The 15,435-nt window shown below is 35.6% G+C and overlaps 1 protein-coding gene across 8 annotated transcripts in view; it reads right to left on the bottom strand.

Moving 5' to 3' along the window:
* The window catches only part of PPP3CC (protein phosphatase 3 catalytic subunit gamma), an 85,439-nt gene that overhangs the window by 17,396 nt on the left and 52,608 nt on the right, over window positions 1-15,435 (bottom strand). For all 8 annotated transcript variants that reach the window (XM_040242812.1, XM_040242847.1, XM_040242830.1 and 5 more), the window contains 5 exons: window positions 14,807-14,946; window positions 11,518-11,595; window positions 11,190-11,284; window positions 7,542-7,667; window positions 6,535-6,606 (listed from right to left, as the gene is read on the bottom strand). In XM_040242812.1, the coding sequence (XP_040098746.1) occupies window positions 6,535-6,606; window positions 7,542-7,667; window positions 11,190-11,284; window positions 11,518-11,595; window positions 14,807-14,946 (511 nt within the window). The remainder of the gene's footprint in view (window positions 1-6,534; window positions 6,607-7,541; window positions 7,668-11,189; window positions 11,285-11,517; window positions 11,596-14,806; window positions 14,947-15,435) is intronic.

Genomic DNA, 15,435 nt, shown 5'->3' with positions numbered 1-15,435 from the left:
TGTATTTCATTTTGTTTTCCTATGCTTTCCTTAACTTCTTTATTTCATTCCACCTGCCTTCTTTAGGTTTAATGTGCTAGCCCCTTTTTCTCTTAACTTCTTGAGACAGATTTTGATTTTTCACCTTTCTTCTTTTCCAACATATGCATTTAAGGCTATAAGTTTTCCTCTAAATATGATGTTAGATGCATCCCTCAAGCATTACTGTTTATTTCTGTTCAATTTAAATCATTCTGTAAAAGCACTGATTTTACAAAATGTGATATAAAGGTCAACTAAATTTATAATTTAATTTGTTCATGTAAATTGCCTTCAAAATACACTGCAGCTAGGATGTGCCAGAAGAATCCCAGGGACAGGGGAGCCTGGTGGGCTGCCGTCTATGGGATCACACAGAGTTGGATACAACTGAAGTGACTTAGCAGCAGCAGGATGTGTATAAAACTTTACATGCATTTTGGAGGGAATCACACAGAAACAGTTGCTTTTTCAACAAAATTAGCCAGTTTCACATCCCTTTTGGTCAGTCTCCCACAGATACGTGACGGGAGAGGTGCATGGACCTTGTACACATTGAACCATTCTAGGTAATGATTCATCTTCTCCGTTTGTAGGTAACTTGAGACATAAAACCAGATGCCTGATTACAGTTTCTGAAAGAGAACTCCTTGTTGATGGCATCTCTCTCACTTAATTCTGACCATCCAGCTGCTTTAAGGTCAAGTATAACTGAGTTCCTCTCCTATGGTGTCAACCAGTGAACATCTGCTAAAGTTCTGGTTCCAGTGCCAAACCCACACCTGTCTGGTGCACTGCCTGCCCTCAAGTTTTAATGTGTACTGCTTTTCATTTTCTGTTCAAATTATTTTCAAATTTTAATTGTGATTTATTATTTGACTGCTGGATTACTTATATTTTAAAATCTCCTAAAATATGGTGGTTTTCTAGTTATTTTTTGGTATTGATTTATATCTTATCTGCCAGAGAAGGCAATGGCACCCCACTCCAGTACTCTTGCCTGGAAAATCCCATGGATGGAGGAGCCTGGTGGGCTGCAAGTCCATGGGGTCGCTAAGAGTCTGACACGACTGAGTGACTTCACTTTGACTTTTCATTTTCATGAATGGGAGAAGGAAATGGCAACCCACTCCAGTGTTCTTGCCTGGAGAATCCCAGGGACGGGGGAGCCTGGTGGGCTGCCTTCTATGGGGTCACACAGAGTCGGACACGACTGAAGTGACTTAGCAGCAGCAGCATATCTTCTCTGCATATAGTCAGACTATAGTCATTGTGATTTTAATGCTTTGATACATGAAACTTGCTCTTAACCCAGAACATTTCTTGTAAAGGTCCAGTTTTGTAAGTATTCATGCGTGTTTGCAAAGAAAGTATAGTCGGTATGTTAGGTGCTTTCTCTTTCTATGTCGAGTGTTGTTGTCTGTCACTAAGCTGTGTCCAACTCTTTGCAACCCCACACACCAGGCCTCCCTGTCCTTCACTAGCTCCCAGAATTTGCTCAAATTCATGTCCACTGAGTCAGTAGGTCAAGTTTATTATTTGCATTCTAATTTTCTACAACATTCTTAGTTTTGTTTGTCTGCTTATCTGCCAATCCCTGAAAAATATTTGTTAAATTCTCTATCACTGTGGACATTTCTATTTCTCATTATACTTTGGTTAATCTTTGCTTTATATATTATGAAGCCATTTTACTAATTCACACAAATTTTTCATCTTTTTATTTCATATAATTTTTCAGTATTTATTTTTATTTATTTATTTGGCTGTGCTGAGTCTTAGCTGCAGCACATAGGATCAATGATCTTTTTTATAGCATGAGAACTCTTAACTGTAGCGTGTGAGATCTAGTTCCCTGGCCAGGGATCAAACCCAGGCACCCTGCACTAGAAGCATGGGGTCTTAGCCACTGGACTACTAGGGAAGTCCCTATTTCATGTAATATTAATCTATCTACAACAGCTTTTCTTTGGTTAGTAGTAATATAATATTATTCTTTTACTTTCTGTTCTTTACTTCTTTTATAAAAGTAGTAATATATTCTTCTTTTACTTTCAATTTTTCTGTCTTTATGCTTTCTCTCTCTCTTATAAAACATCAGTGTTTTTTTCTTTTGTTTAATCTTACCTGACTATCTTTTATCTATTTACATGTAATGAAGTTGCTGACATATTTATCATCATTTATTTATCCTATTTGCCGTAGTGTTATAAGTACCTTCCCTCCTTTCCTGCCATCTAGACTATTTTTTTTAACATTTATTTATTCCGCTGTGTTGAGTCTTAGCTGCAGCATATACAGGATCTTTAGTTGTGGCATGTAGGGTCTAGTTCCCTGACCAGGGATAGAACCTGGGACCCCCTGCATTGAGAATGTACAGTCTTAGCCACTGAACCACCGCAGAAGTCCCCTAGATTATTATTTTTTTATTATAGTCATTTTCCCCCTATAACTTAAAGATTACACACTTTAAAAAATCTTCTTGAAAATTACTCTGCATAGTACACCATGCATCTCTTACTTATCAAAACATAATGTTAACAGGTACTTTCCCCCACCTTCCCCAGATAATATAAAGTCCTCACACCGTTTAACTCTATCCCACTGCCAACTACTATTGTCATATATTTTGTCATTTAAATTCAGTAAAACATTATTATTATTATTTAATAAGGTCTGCATTCATTTTATTTACCTACGTATTTTCTACTATTCTTGTTATTTCTTCCTGACTCTCCAAGCTTCCATCTGGTATTTTCCTTCTGTCTGAGTAATATTCTTTAGAATTCCATTTAGTGTGGGTCTCCTGGTATTTCTTCTAGTGTAACTTTTACAGGGAGGAATACCTGAAAAGTGCTTATTTCTTCATTTTTAAAGGATATTTCTGCTAGGTATAGAATTCTAGGTGTACCAATTATTATCTTTTAGTGCTTTGAATATGTTAGTCCATGGTTTCCTCCTTCCATTGTTTCCATTAAGAATATATTGTCAGTTTAACTGTTCTCTTTTGAAAGTAATATTTCTTTTAGCCTGGTCCAGTTAAGATTTTTTTCCCTTGTCTTTCATCTAAGCACTTTTACTGTGATGTCCTTAGATATTATTTTCTTTATATTTATTCTGCTTTTGTTTTGGGGACTTCTTCAATCTGCGGCTTAACTAATCAGTATTAAAAAAACTTTTATCCGTTATCTCTTCAAATACTGGTTGTACCCCATCCTCTCTCTCTCTTCTCTAGGATTGATTCCAAACACACAGTTGATACCTGTTCACTGTGTCTTCCATGTCTCTTATACTTTTTCTGAGTATTTTATTCTTTCTCTTTGTGATGTATTCTAGGTTGTTCCTTCTGACCTGTATTCTAGTTCATTTATTCTCTGTTTAGCTTTAGTGAGTCTTGTATTAATTCATCTGTTAAGTTTTTTTTTATTTTTCATTCTTAGAATTTTCTTTTGGTGCTTTATCAGCTCTGCTACATTCCATTTTTATAATTTACAGTTCTCTGGCAAAATTTTTAATTTAGTCTTTTACATTCTTGAACATAGTTAACATTGTTTAATTTTTTAGCATAGTTATTTTAAAGCTTGGTCTGATAAAGCTAACATCTGAAGAGCTTAGGGGTCTGCTTTTATTTCTCACTCTTTCTGCTCATTTTCATTCGTGTTGTTATGTCTTCTCATGTATCTACTTATTTTGGGTTGTGAGCCATGTATTATATTTGGAAAACTGCAGCAGTTTAAGGTTCTATATAATGCTATCTTAGTCTGAAAAGGTTTGCTTTCACCAGATGCTTGGGACTACCTTATTTAAATTTCAGAGACTGAAATGATTGAGGATAGTCCCTTTCAGGGAATTATACTTCTAGTTCACCCTTACTCTTACATAGATACAAGCTTTAGGGGCCCAAAACCAATGAGCAGAAGCTTACCCACACTCTATCCATTTTTGACAAGTCACAAACTCCCAACTTTCTCAGCTTCTATCAAGAGGGCTGGTCAATCTCTTAGCCCCCTCTTTTGAAATGCATGAATGTGTTTAGGAGAAAATTAGTCCCAAATGTGACCAAATGTCTTACTTCTCTGGATGTATGCTTTTCCTCAGATCTCTACTTGGTAATTCTTTTTCACTTTCTTAGCTTTCTGAATGCCTCTAAAGCAACTTTTTAGAATATTTTGTTTAGCTTTTCTACTTGTCTTAAGAGTCAGGCTTGGTTTGAACTGTCTGGCATTATTAAAGCAAAAATCCTTAGCTTTTATATCACTTGGATAAAACCAAAATTGTAGTTTTAGTGTGGTTTCAGGAAGGAATAGATTTAGAAGTATGCTCAATTCACCAGCTTACGCTAAAAGGTTATTCTTCATTTCCCTTCAGAAAAAAAATTTTTTTAAGCCTGTATCAGTTTATAGTCACATACCTTGTTTAAAAAAAGGAGGAAATGAGAAGATTCTATACATTTACTTTTGTACTTAATATCTAACATACTTTCCATATCAGCACCAATAGCTTTACTTCATTTTTTCACTTTTTAATGGCTGTACTTCATACCATTCAATCTAACTCAACAAATATTTACCTACTATGCTCATTTACTTACTCGGTTTTGAGGTGATAATGGTAAGCAAAAACTAATCTTGTCCTCATTACTCAAATCCCTGTTGAGTGACTTGTAACAATACACATATATTAACAGTATAAATAAATGCAAAATTGTAACTCTATCAAATGCTAAGAAGTTAGCACCATTGATATGAGAACACATCAGGGGTGTTGGGTCTAATCTGGGAAATCGGAAATACCTTCCATGACGAAGTGGCAGTAAGTTGAATAGGAACTAACTAGAAGAGAAGTGGGAAGGAAAGGAGGCTTACTGCAAGGAAATAATCTAACTCCATGTTGAGAATCTACCATATGGATATATTATAACTGATTTACCCAACTCTCCACTGAGGGATATTGTGATGTTTGAATCTTTTGCTACTATATATGATAATTTGATAAATATTCCCAAATATAATTTTTGGTATAAGAATCTCATTCTTACGATAATCAAGGATACATATAATAGCGTTAATACAAGAGAGTTCACGATAATTTCCACTTAGATTAAAATACAAAATTTACTAGATCTACTTCGTACATATTTTATCCTTTCCTAACTTGAATTCTTTGTTTTAATTTTCACTTGGCTGCACTATTATCACAAGAACTGGTTCCCTGCAGTGATCTCCTATCCCATTCTTAAAGGTAAACATAGTTATGCCCCATCTGCTCTGCACCTTCAACGTGGAATCTGAAGCATAAGTATGGTCAGGACTTTCGTCTATATTCTCAAAGTAAGCTGGGCTTTCTTCACAACACAGATACTTCATCCTAACAGCCGAGTGAATCACCTTAGTATAAGCTTGGAGAGAATGAGGCAGTCAGAGGTTTATGCTAAGGTGCCACCATCTTTTCAGAATCTCCTGCATTCTCAGGTGAGTTAGGATCTATCTTTAAAATCAAATCTCCCACAAATTACTAGAAAAAAAAATTGGCTACATAAACAAAATGTAACTATATAAAAATCTCTCAGGCTAATAAGAAAAACAAACAAGCACGTAACAGTGTAAAAGTGGGAAAAATGCATGAATGGACAACTCACAAAAAAGAAATAAAGAGGTCAATAAGCACAAGAAAAAATGCTCATTAGTCATCATAAAAATGAAATTTTAAATTAAAAAAACACCAGACTATAAACACTATAATAAGTAGTATTTAAAAGAGCACTGCGGACTATGTGTTGCACATGCAAAATGTAAACTGTTACAGCCTTTCCAGGTTATCTGTGTCTAAATTAAAATTATAAGTACTAATTGACACAGATTTTCAATTTATAGAAATCTATCCTATGGAAATAATCAAGAAAGTATTATTTTTCATTTCCTAATAGTGCTTTCTTTCATACCACATGTCAACATTTGACTTTATTGTTTGTTTGTTTTTCCCACCACTAGAATACAAGCTTATTGAGAGCAAGGCCCTATATAATTCTTGGCACATATAAGGCTTATAATAAATGTTAATTGTTGGACAGAATATGCAAGGATTTATCTATAAAAATTTTCAAAACTATGAAGTTTTAAAAGAAAAAAGTTGGAAAAAATTCAAAATCCATCAGCAGAGGATTGGTTAGAACAAAGAATAATCAACTATGTACCCACTGAAAATTAGTCTACAAAAATACCAGTAAATGTATGTGATGCTATCACATGACTTTATTTTTGTTAAAAAGAAAAAAAGAGGAGAAAAAAGATGCTAATAACTATTTATATCATGATGTTAACAGTGGGTATGTATGAGATGGTAGGATTACTGGTGACTTTTTCCCCTTATTTATGGCTTCCTATATTTTTCGAATTTTATTTTTCTATGACAAACATAATTATTTTTTAATAAGGCAAAGAAAATTCTCCAAAACAAACTAAAACCCAAACCAAAAGTTCTTCATTTCAAGTTCAGAGAAGGAAAAGGCAAGTTTACCTTCAAGTTCATCATCGGAAATCAATTCATCATCAGAGCATATGTTGAGAATGTTAACCAGCATCTCTGTAACTGGATGATAAGACAAAAGAGTCCAAAATTTGTATAATTAATAAGGCACTTTCTCTAAAAGGATGTGGATATATAAATAAACATATGTATGGTAAATAAACACAGATAAAAACGATTGATTGTTGTGCTGTTCAGAGTAGCTTAAGGAGCAGCACTAAATACAGACCTTCAATTTTATACAGATTTGGGGGAGATTACTTGCTCCAGTTAAAGTACAGAGTCTTTGAATATTCCAATGCTTAACAACTTGATTTCATTTTAGACTGCTGCCAGAACCTTTTCTACGCTGATACACACAGGAGAAGATTTCCTCACATTTTACAAAGAAAGGAAGCCGCCAGGCCTATGTACAGCAGACCGACAGACTTGCATAGCTCATTTGCTCGTGCTCAGTCACTCTTGTCTGACTCTTTGTGACCCCATGGACTGTAGCCCTCCAAATGCCTCTGTCCACGGAATTTTCCAGGTAGGAATACTGGAGCAGGTTGCCATTTCCTTCTCCAGGGATCTTCCTGACCCAGGGATCGAACCTGCTATCTCCTGCATTGGCAGGAGGATTCTTAACCACTGTGCCACCTGGGAAGCTTATTTGTATAGATGCACAAATAGAATTCTAAGGATAAATCTTCCCATTTAAATCTCTTTATCACTGAAGGAAAGGTTATTTCACTGTTACTTATGTTATTCTAACATCTTGATCATACATGCACAGCTAGTTTAAATTGATACTTAGAATAAGAAAATCATAAGCAACTAGAATTATAATTTAAAATCCAATTAAGCGCCACTTAAAAGTCTTTGTAGAGAACAATGAAAACAAAAAACACTTCTGATAACTTTAAGAAAAACACTTCTGAACCATCAGGGAATGCATGCAAGTAGGAGGGTGTTACTAGTTAGGATAACTGAGGGTCCCTCTGTCTTAGTTCTCTTACCTTTTTCCCCGACAAAAGGCAAAGACCATGTGAAAACATCCATAAAGTTTGGAAGCCAGTAGGGGTGTGGAGAACAGTTAAACTGCCTGATATTCATGACGTTGTTTTCATATTTTAACACAGCAGCTAAAAAAGAAAAAGAAAAATATCTGGCACAGAGGGACAGGACATGGTAACTGGTATACTGGATCAGCTGTGTACCTACTACCCAGATTTCAGGAACTGACTTTCCATTTATAAATTTAGGACACATGGAAAATCTTACAGCATGTTGTACAGTTCATTCTTTTAAGAATTATCCCAAGGAACAAAGTTACCTGAAGAGCTCATATAATAAAAGGACAAAAGAAACTTAAGCTCTGAGACTTCAAAGGTCTTGCATGGTAACTCTCTATAGAAATCTCAGATTCCACATGAGAAAAATTTCATCATGATTTCCCTTTATAGGCCAAATGGTTACAATTACAACTTTCCTTTGAGGGCAAACATTTCTCATTAAATGAACAGAGCCTGTTTTCCTAGTCATTAGCCAGGGCCAAAGATTTTATAAACTCTCTAGGAGCTTATAATAGCAGTTATTAATTCATAGTAGGGAATACAGATAGATGGTAAACTTGGAGCAATTTAACAAGGTTCAAAGTAGATTAAATCACTTCTCCATATAATATGTGAATAAAAAATTGCCCATCTCTCCTATACACAGTCAGTATATTGCTCACACTTTAAATATTTAATATTAACTGGTTTATATACATATATTGCACACACACATACTTTGGTACCAAACTGATTTTCTTAAAATTTTTTAAAAATCCAATCCCTTAGTTTGCATCACCAGCAATGCAATGTGGTTTGCATTATTCTCTTAAGTTATTCTTAGTATGATCATAAATAGAACAGGGTACAATAGTTCTCTAGAAATGACAGGTATAATCCATCTCCTGATTCCTGTCTCTTTGGTTATTATAGATAGCCTAGTATTCTCAAATTTTTAAGTCACTGAATATTTAAAATGTTTACCATAGACTATTAAATAAATATATGAAAACAGGATTTTCAGCTTTTAAGAAGCTTCTAATACTGGTACAATGTACGTCCCATTATTTTCATGTATATGTATTTTATTTAAGTTAGATGAGTATATAAATATTCAACAATTCCTTCAATCTACACAAGAAGAAGAGATGGAAGGTGGACACAAAAATAGAGATCTTTAAAAATCATAACTTAAAGGTCTTTCACGTAACCAGTAGAACTATTGATAAAAAAATGTCTGTTCGTACCAATAAGTCTAAAGAATATGCAAGAAAGAAAAGCAACAGAAAAAGGAGGAAAGGGGGACAGAGTCATCTTCTTCAAGAGGAATAATTAAGCATCACTAGAGCTTATTTTAAATGCCACATTTTCTTCCTTCCCCAGCCCCCTAAAAGGTTAAGAAATGACCAAGGAAAACAAGATAGTTGCAAAGTAAAGGATGTTACCAATTAAGTCAAGGCCGACAAAAAGACTCAGATTCAACTGTGACTCTGAAATAGTTTACTAATGGAATGATCAAAACAAGACCAGATTAGAATGAGGCAAAGAACAAGCTGGCAGTTAGTTAAGCTAGTAAAGTGATTGCTGATTTAGATGACATGTTTTAGCTTAGCACACTGATAAATCCACTGGCCAATCAATAGACACTTTAATAGCAAGGTTAATCAAGGGAGTAAGAAGGGAAAGTCTTCATCACAGATACGAGGGTGAGGGACAGACTGTCCTTGAGGAAGTCTGACAACATGAGTGGCACATACCATTCATAAGGGAGGAAACAAAAACAAAAACTAAGTTTCTATTAGGAAAAGGAAAATAAGAAAGAATGGACTTAGGGAGAAGCAGAGTACTGAAGGATAGCCAAGACTCAGAAAAGAATGATGAGAAGGAAAGCCAAAATGTAAGACTGGAAGAGAATTTAAGTCAAAGAAATGCCTTTTAAAAATGGACAGCATGTCACTAAGGACATCCAGAGATAACTGATCCAAATCAGATTGAAATGAGATGTGCCATTTCATAGTTGACTTTGAAATAGAGGAAATAAGTATACCATGGACCTCTTTTACACTTCTCTCCCCAACTGCATATACAAGATATGACTATAAAGTAATGAGACTTAAGAAACCATTAACGACAAACACACCAGACCTTATATATCAGATGAGTGTGGTCCTTTGATGTAATCACCACCAGGCACAATAACAGTAAGATGTTATAGCAGTGTAGCAATTTATAGTCTGACCAATGCTTTTAATATTCATTTTGATTACTCCAACTTATCTTCAACAAGCCTATGTGACAGTTATTTAAGATCAACTGAGGCTCAGAGAAGTTAAGTAACTTGTTAATTGTGAATTTAAAAGTGAAGCAGGATTAGACGAGGATTTTTGCCTCCTAGCTCTCAGTGTTCTTATCAATGTACCTTGCTGCCTTACTGTATGTTTAATCCAAAGATGCTGCCATTACTCAAAATGTTTTTGGAACTCTTCTTTTGGAATTACCTCCAGAGCCATTTTATAAGCAACACAAGGAAAACCAGTCTCATTACCTTATAATCATACCTTGTTCCTGACCCCAAATGGTATCGTCTAGCTTGATCACTCACCTTAGTCCTCAGTCTTGACTCCGAATGACTTTTGGCTGTTCCAAAAATCAAATCCACCCTCAAAGGACGAAGATTTCCCATCACTGAGGATAATCAAAAGAATGTGTCGCAGACTCTGAAGGCAATGCCAAAAGAGGAGTTCCAAAAATGTTTTGAACAATGGCAGCATTGTTGGAATAAGGGTATAAGCTCCCAAGATAACTACTTTGAAGGGACAATACTCACTTGGATATATTTGTTCTGGCATGTTTGTTTAAAAGTTCTATTATTTTATAGTCATACTTTATCAACAACAAAACAGTTACAGAGGCATGTTACAGAAGAGGCTTTTAGGTAGAAGATCGTCCTGATACAAACTTATCAACTAGGGATCATAAAAGTTAAATTAAAAAAAAAATGACTAAGACTACAAGAAAGCTTTAAAAGTAGAATTTCTGGATCAAAAGGCAAGTGTATATCCAAATCTTTTTTTTTTTTTAATGGGAACTGAAGTTAAGAAAGCTGTGCGACTTCCTAAAGTCACACTATTAGTTTTGAGCAGGGCTTGGACTAAACGAAGATTTTTCTGACTTTTTGGAACAGTATTCATTCTAACTGTATCATTTTTCAAGAGCAAAAACAGTTTAATAATAGACATTAAAACACTAAATAGTGACATTTTATTGAGGGACTGTTATAAATAAATTAGATTCACCAAAACCAATAATTTATGCTGTTTTAACCTCAACCTAAAGTAATGTATTTCTTCTTATATTTTGATTCAATGGTATAGTCAAACCTACTGTAATCATTACTTATAATCACAGAGTCCCCAAATCCTTAGGAGATGAAAACTAAACAGAAGCCTAAATTCTAAGTTTCTTGGCGTTTGTTTCAATTAAGACTTCTTTTTTTTCTTATTTAAAATTTATAAATATATTCCAAAAATTACCTATGCACATAACATATGATTAAACTAGAGCTCACATTTACTCACAAATTCAAACTCAAGTATCGCTGGTCTCCTTTACCTTTATTGTTATAGACATCTAGGTAATTGGGTGCAGAGAAAATTGTAATGAGCGATGGAAAGCCCGTCATTTGGCTCTTCCTGTACATTCGATACCTAGAAGAGAAATGGCAGCCTGTCTGTCTTGATATTAAAAGAAGAAACTCTGCAGTGCTGCTGGGTTCAGAGTTTTGTTTTGCTTATTATTGCTGTTGTTGTTGGCCGTGCCACACAGTCAGCAGGATCTTACTTCCCCAACCAGAGACAGAACCCACAACCCCTGCAGTGGAAGCGTGGAGTCTTAGCCACTGGACTACCAGGGAAGTCCTGGTAGTTTTGATATAACTTACCCGGCATCTTGGGCTTCATGGGCTCTGATTATTGAGAGCAAATTATTGTTCTGCAGAAATTCACAAACTGCAGGGTAACTGTAAAAGAAAATTAGAAAACATAAATTCAGAATGAAGACACTTGTCTTTTAATAGGAGGCAGGGGAAAAATTAAGATGAAATGAATCTGTTTTAAATTTACAGGTTTTCATTACCACTGAACTTTTATTAATAGCTTAGCAATCATCACTCTTGTTTTCCCATGTCACTGATACACCTCATTCCAGATCAAGGATGTACATAACGGACAACCCTGGGACAGAAGGAGAGCTCCCCTACCTTTTAATGTTTTTCTTTAACCCATAAAACTCATAATAATAACACAATATCAAAACTTTTCTCAGTATCTTGATATTAAAAAAGTACTAATACACAGCAGTGTGTGTGTGCATGCACGTGTGTGTGTGGTAGGTACTAACAACTGCATAGGTGCTTTCTGAATGGCAAATACCTAATAGGAAGAACTAGAGGATACAAAATTATCCCAGAACTATCCAAGTGTTAATTATTTAATTTAGGTTTAGTCTTTGTTTCTTATTATGTTCAATAAGTTTTAAAACAGGTTGCACATTTATTCATGTGGTATAAAATGGAAAGATACAAAAAGTTCTACAGTGAAACGTCTCTCTTCAGCCTGTCTCTATCTTCCAGTTACCCTGGAATCGTCCAATGTCCGTGATTTCTTTGAGAGCCTTCAGAGATACTTTACTCAATTTCAAGCAATTATACACACACACATGCATAGCCCCCTTTAAGAAATGTTATCAGATGATACACATAGCTTTTTCGTAGGTCTTTTTTTTTTCTTCACTTCATATTAGTGATTATTCCAATCAGCATATAAAGGATCTGTTTTCTTTTTTTCATTTTCTTTTTTAATATTCTCATTGCATCGTCTGGTATATTCCTTTGTCAGGATGTACAACCATTTATTTAACTAGTCTTCTATTGAATGTTTAGGTTGTTTAAAATCCTTCAGCATAAACAATGCAGGAAGCAAAAACCTTGTACATGCATTTTACACATTTTCAAGTACAGTGGATTCCCAGTACTTGGAGTAGCTATGTTCTATATAAAGTTGCTGCAAAACTGAATGTCAGAACACTGAACCACTACTCCTAGGGGAAATGCATGTTTAGGGTCCAGTGAGCCTCTGGTCACAACATTTTCATAAACGAATCAACACATAACCTTGTTTTATATGTGTTTCTGTGCAAAGACACCTGATTTGAGATACAGTGTGGATTCATTAACATGGGACTCATGACCAACAGGGCCATACTTATTCCTGAATGAAACTTATCTAACATACCACAGCCTTCTGGCATATAAGAACACTAGATAGCACTTCAGTACTATGCTTGGAGTGATTTTAAACAGCAAAACACCAACAAAAATGTGGGAAATGTTTCACAAAATAGAGCACAGAAAAAATACTTGCTTACACTGTGAAATAAGAAGGCAGAGCAACTGTGCCTTCAACCTCAGCGGGAATGTGCAACGGGTGACCGAAATTTTCCATTGCTCTGTACACATGAATGTCTGTGAGTGACTGGAATTGCTGAGAGCACTGACTCGGGGGTTACAAATAAAAACAAGCAGGCAGATTTGCAAAGCAGAATTCGTGAATAATGAGGATCGAAGATCGTGAATGATAATAGCCACAGGATTACATTTTAGAGGTAGAAATTCTGGAATAAAGGCCAAGGCCATTTATAATTGAGAGAGATTGTCAAGCTGACTGTCATAGAAACTATACCAATTTATATTCTTCTAAAGATAAAAAACTTTATGTTCTTTATTTTAAGCAATGTACAGAGAAGTAAAATTTAAATGATTCTATCATATTAGTCACTGCTAAAGTTGGCAGAATAGAATGAAAAAGTTACTTAGAAGAATGTTAAAACTATGGCAAAACAGGTTTCTTTTTGTGTATAGATTTCATTTAATGAATGCATTATCTTCAGCAATTATCACAGATTTTCAGGGTACTAAATACAGATATTACTTATTAGAATAAAATATTGGAATTAAAAAAAAAAAAAAGTAGGCTTCAAACTTCCCTGAACCTCTCTAGTCTGGAGTGGCAAAGTACAATGAAAGCTCACATAGGAGATTTAAGACCACAATCAACTTCCAGGAAATGTCCTGGGCTTAGTTCACAATGTCCTGTTCTTTTTATATCTTTGCCAATACCAGCAGTTCCAAAAGCTAGAGAGCTTTTAAAAAAATAACAGGATTCCCTTGTCTCAGGCTTACTGAACCAGAAGCTCTGAAAGAAGAGCCAAGAAATCTTTATTTTTCAAGAAGTCAACAGAGGATGTTTGGGAACAGATAATCTTGATCATCTAGAGTCAGACAATAACACTTAAGCACTACAAGATGTTGTGTTCAATTGTGTTTGGTATATTACACCTATTAGGGCAAAACACCTAATAAAGTATAAAAAACAAAACAAGCAAAGGAAGAAAAGTGGTTTCTTCCTTTTATTAATCAAAAAATTGAGTAGATGTCCCTGAATGACACAGATGCAAGATACCAAATATGCAATTTAAAATATTTTGATAAAGTATATTACAACTTCCTCTTCTAATTTTCTGAGGATTCAGTTCAGTTCAGTCACTCAGTCTTGTGCAACTCTTTGTGACCCCATGGACTGCAGCATGCCAAGCTTCCCTGTCCATCACCAACTCCCAGAGCCTGCTCAAACTCTTGTCCATCAAGTCAGTGATAACATTCAACCATCTCATCCTCTGTCATCCCCTTCTCCCACCTTCAATCTTTCCCAGCATCAGAGTCTTTTCCAATGAGTCAGTTCTTTGAATTAGGTGGCCAAAGTATTGGAACTTCAGCATCCAGTCCTTCCAATGAATATTTAGGACTGATTTCCTTTAGAATTGACTGGTTTGATCTCCTTGCAGTCCAAGGGATTCCCAAGAGTCTTCTCCAACACCATAGTTCAAAAGCATCAATTCTTCAGCGCTCAGCTTTCTTTATAGTCCAAATCTCACATCCATACATGACTACTGGAAAAATCATAGCTTTGACTACATGGACCTTTGTTGGCAAAGTAATGTCTCTGCCTTTTAATACGCTGTCTAGGTTGGTCATAGCTTTTCTTCCAAGGAGCAAGCGTCTTTTAATTTCATGGCTGCAGTCACCATCTGCAGTGATTTTGGAGCCCCCCAAAATAAAGTCTCTCACTGTTTCCATTATTTCCCCATCTAATCCTAACTGAGGATTAGCTTACCTGTAAAAATAAGAGCACCCTCGGACAGTGTTGTGGGCATAGTGTTCCAAAGTCTTCTCATTGCCATAATCCTCGGAGGGATCAGACCAAAGCAGGTCACACACGGGCCCAAAGGCTGGAGGCTCTTTAAACCTGTCTAACTAGAAGACACGCAAAAGCCAAAAGAAGAGAAATCATGAAAGCAAAAGAGCTTTTGGAAACTGTATGTGCATGTTCAGTTGCTTCTGTCATGCCTGCTTCTTTATGACCCCATGGGCTGAAGCCCGCCAGGTTCCTTTGTCCATGGGATTTCCCAGCAAGAATACTAGAGTGGGTTGCCATGCCCTCCATCTGGGGACCTCCTGGCCCGGGGATTGGACCCTCATCCCTTTAGTTTCCTGCATTGCAGATGCATTCTTTACTGCTCAGTCTCCAGGGAAGCCCTGGTCGAGGTCAAAAAAAGACCCTTCCAACCATAAGACTGTATTAGGAGAGTGGGCGGTAACCCCTAAAGAATTTTCCTTTAGGATGAAAATGAACATTTAATAAATTTACATGCATAGTTTTTACTAGTTTTTGGTAATAAATTTTAATTAATATCTATATCCCTATAGTAGAAAAGGATCCCCTTACATCCTCATCTTAAAAGT

Source organism: Oryx dammah, unplaced genomic scaffold, assembly GCF_014754425.2.
Source record: "Oryx dammah isolate SB20612 unplaced genomic scaffold, SCBI_Odam_1.1 HiC_scaffold_1, whole genome shotgun sequence".
NCBI classification, from domain to species: domain Eukaryota; kingdom Metazoa; phylum Chordata; class Mammalia; order Artiodactyla; family Bovidae; genus Oryx; species Oryx dammah.
The sequence above is the reverse complement of the archived record's forward strand: the minus strand, read 5'-3'. Positions and strand labels throughout refer to the sequence as shown.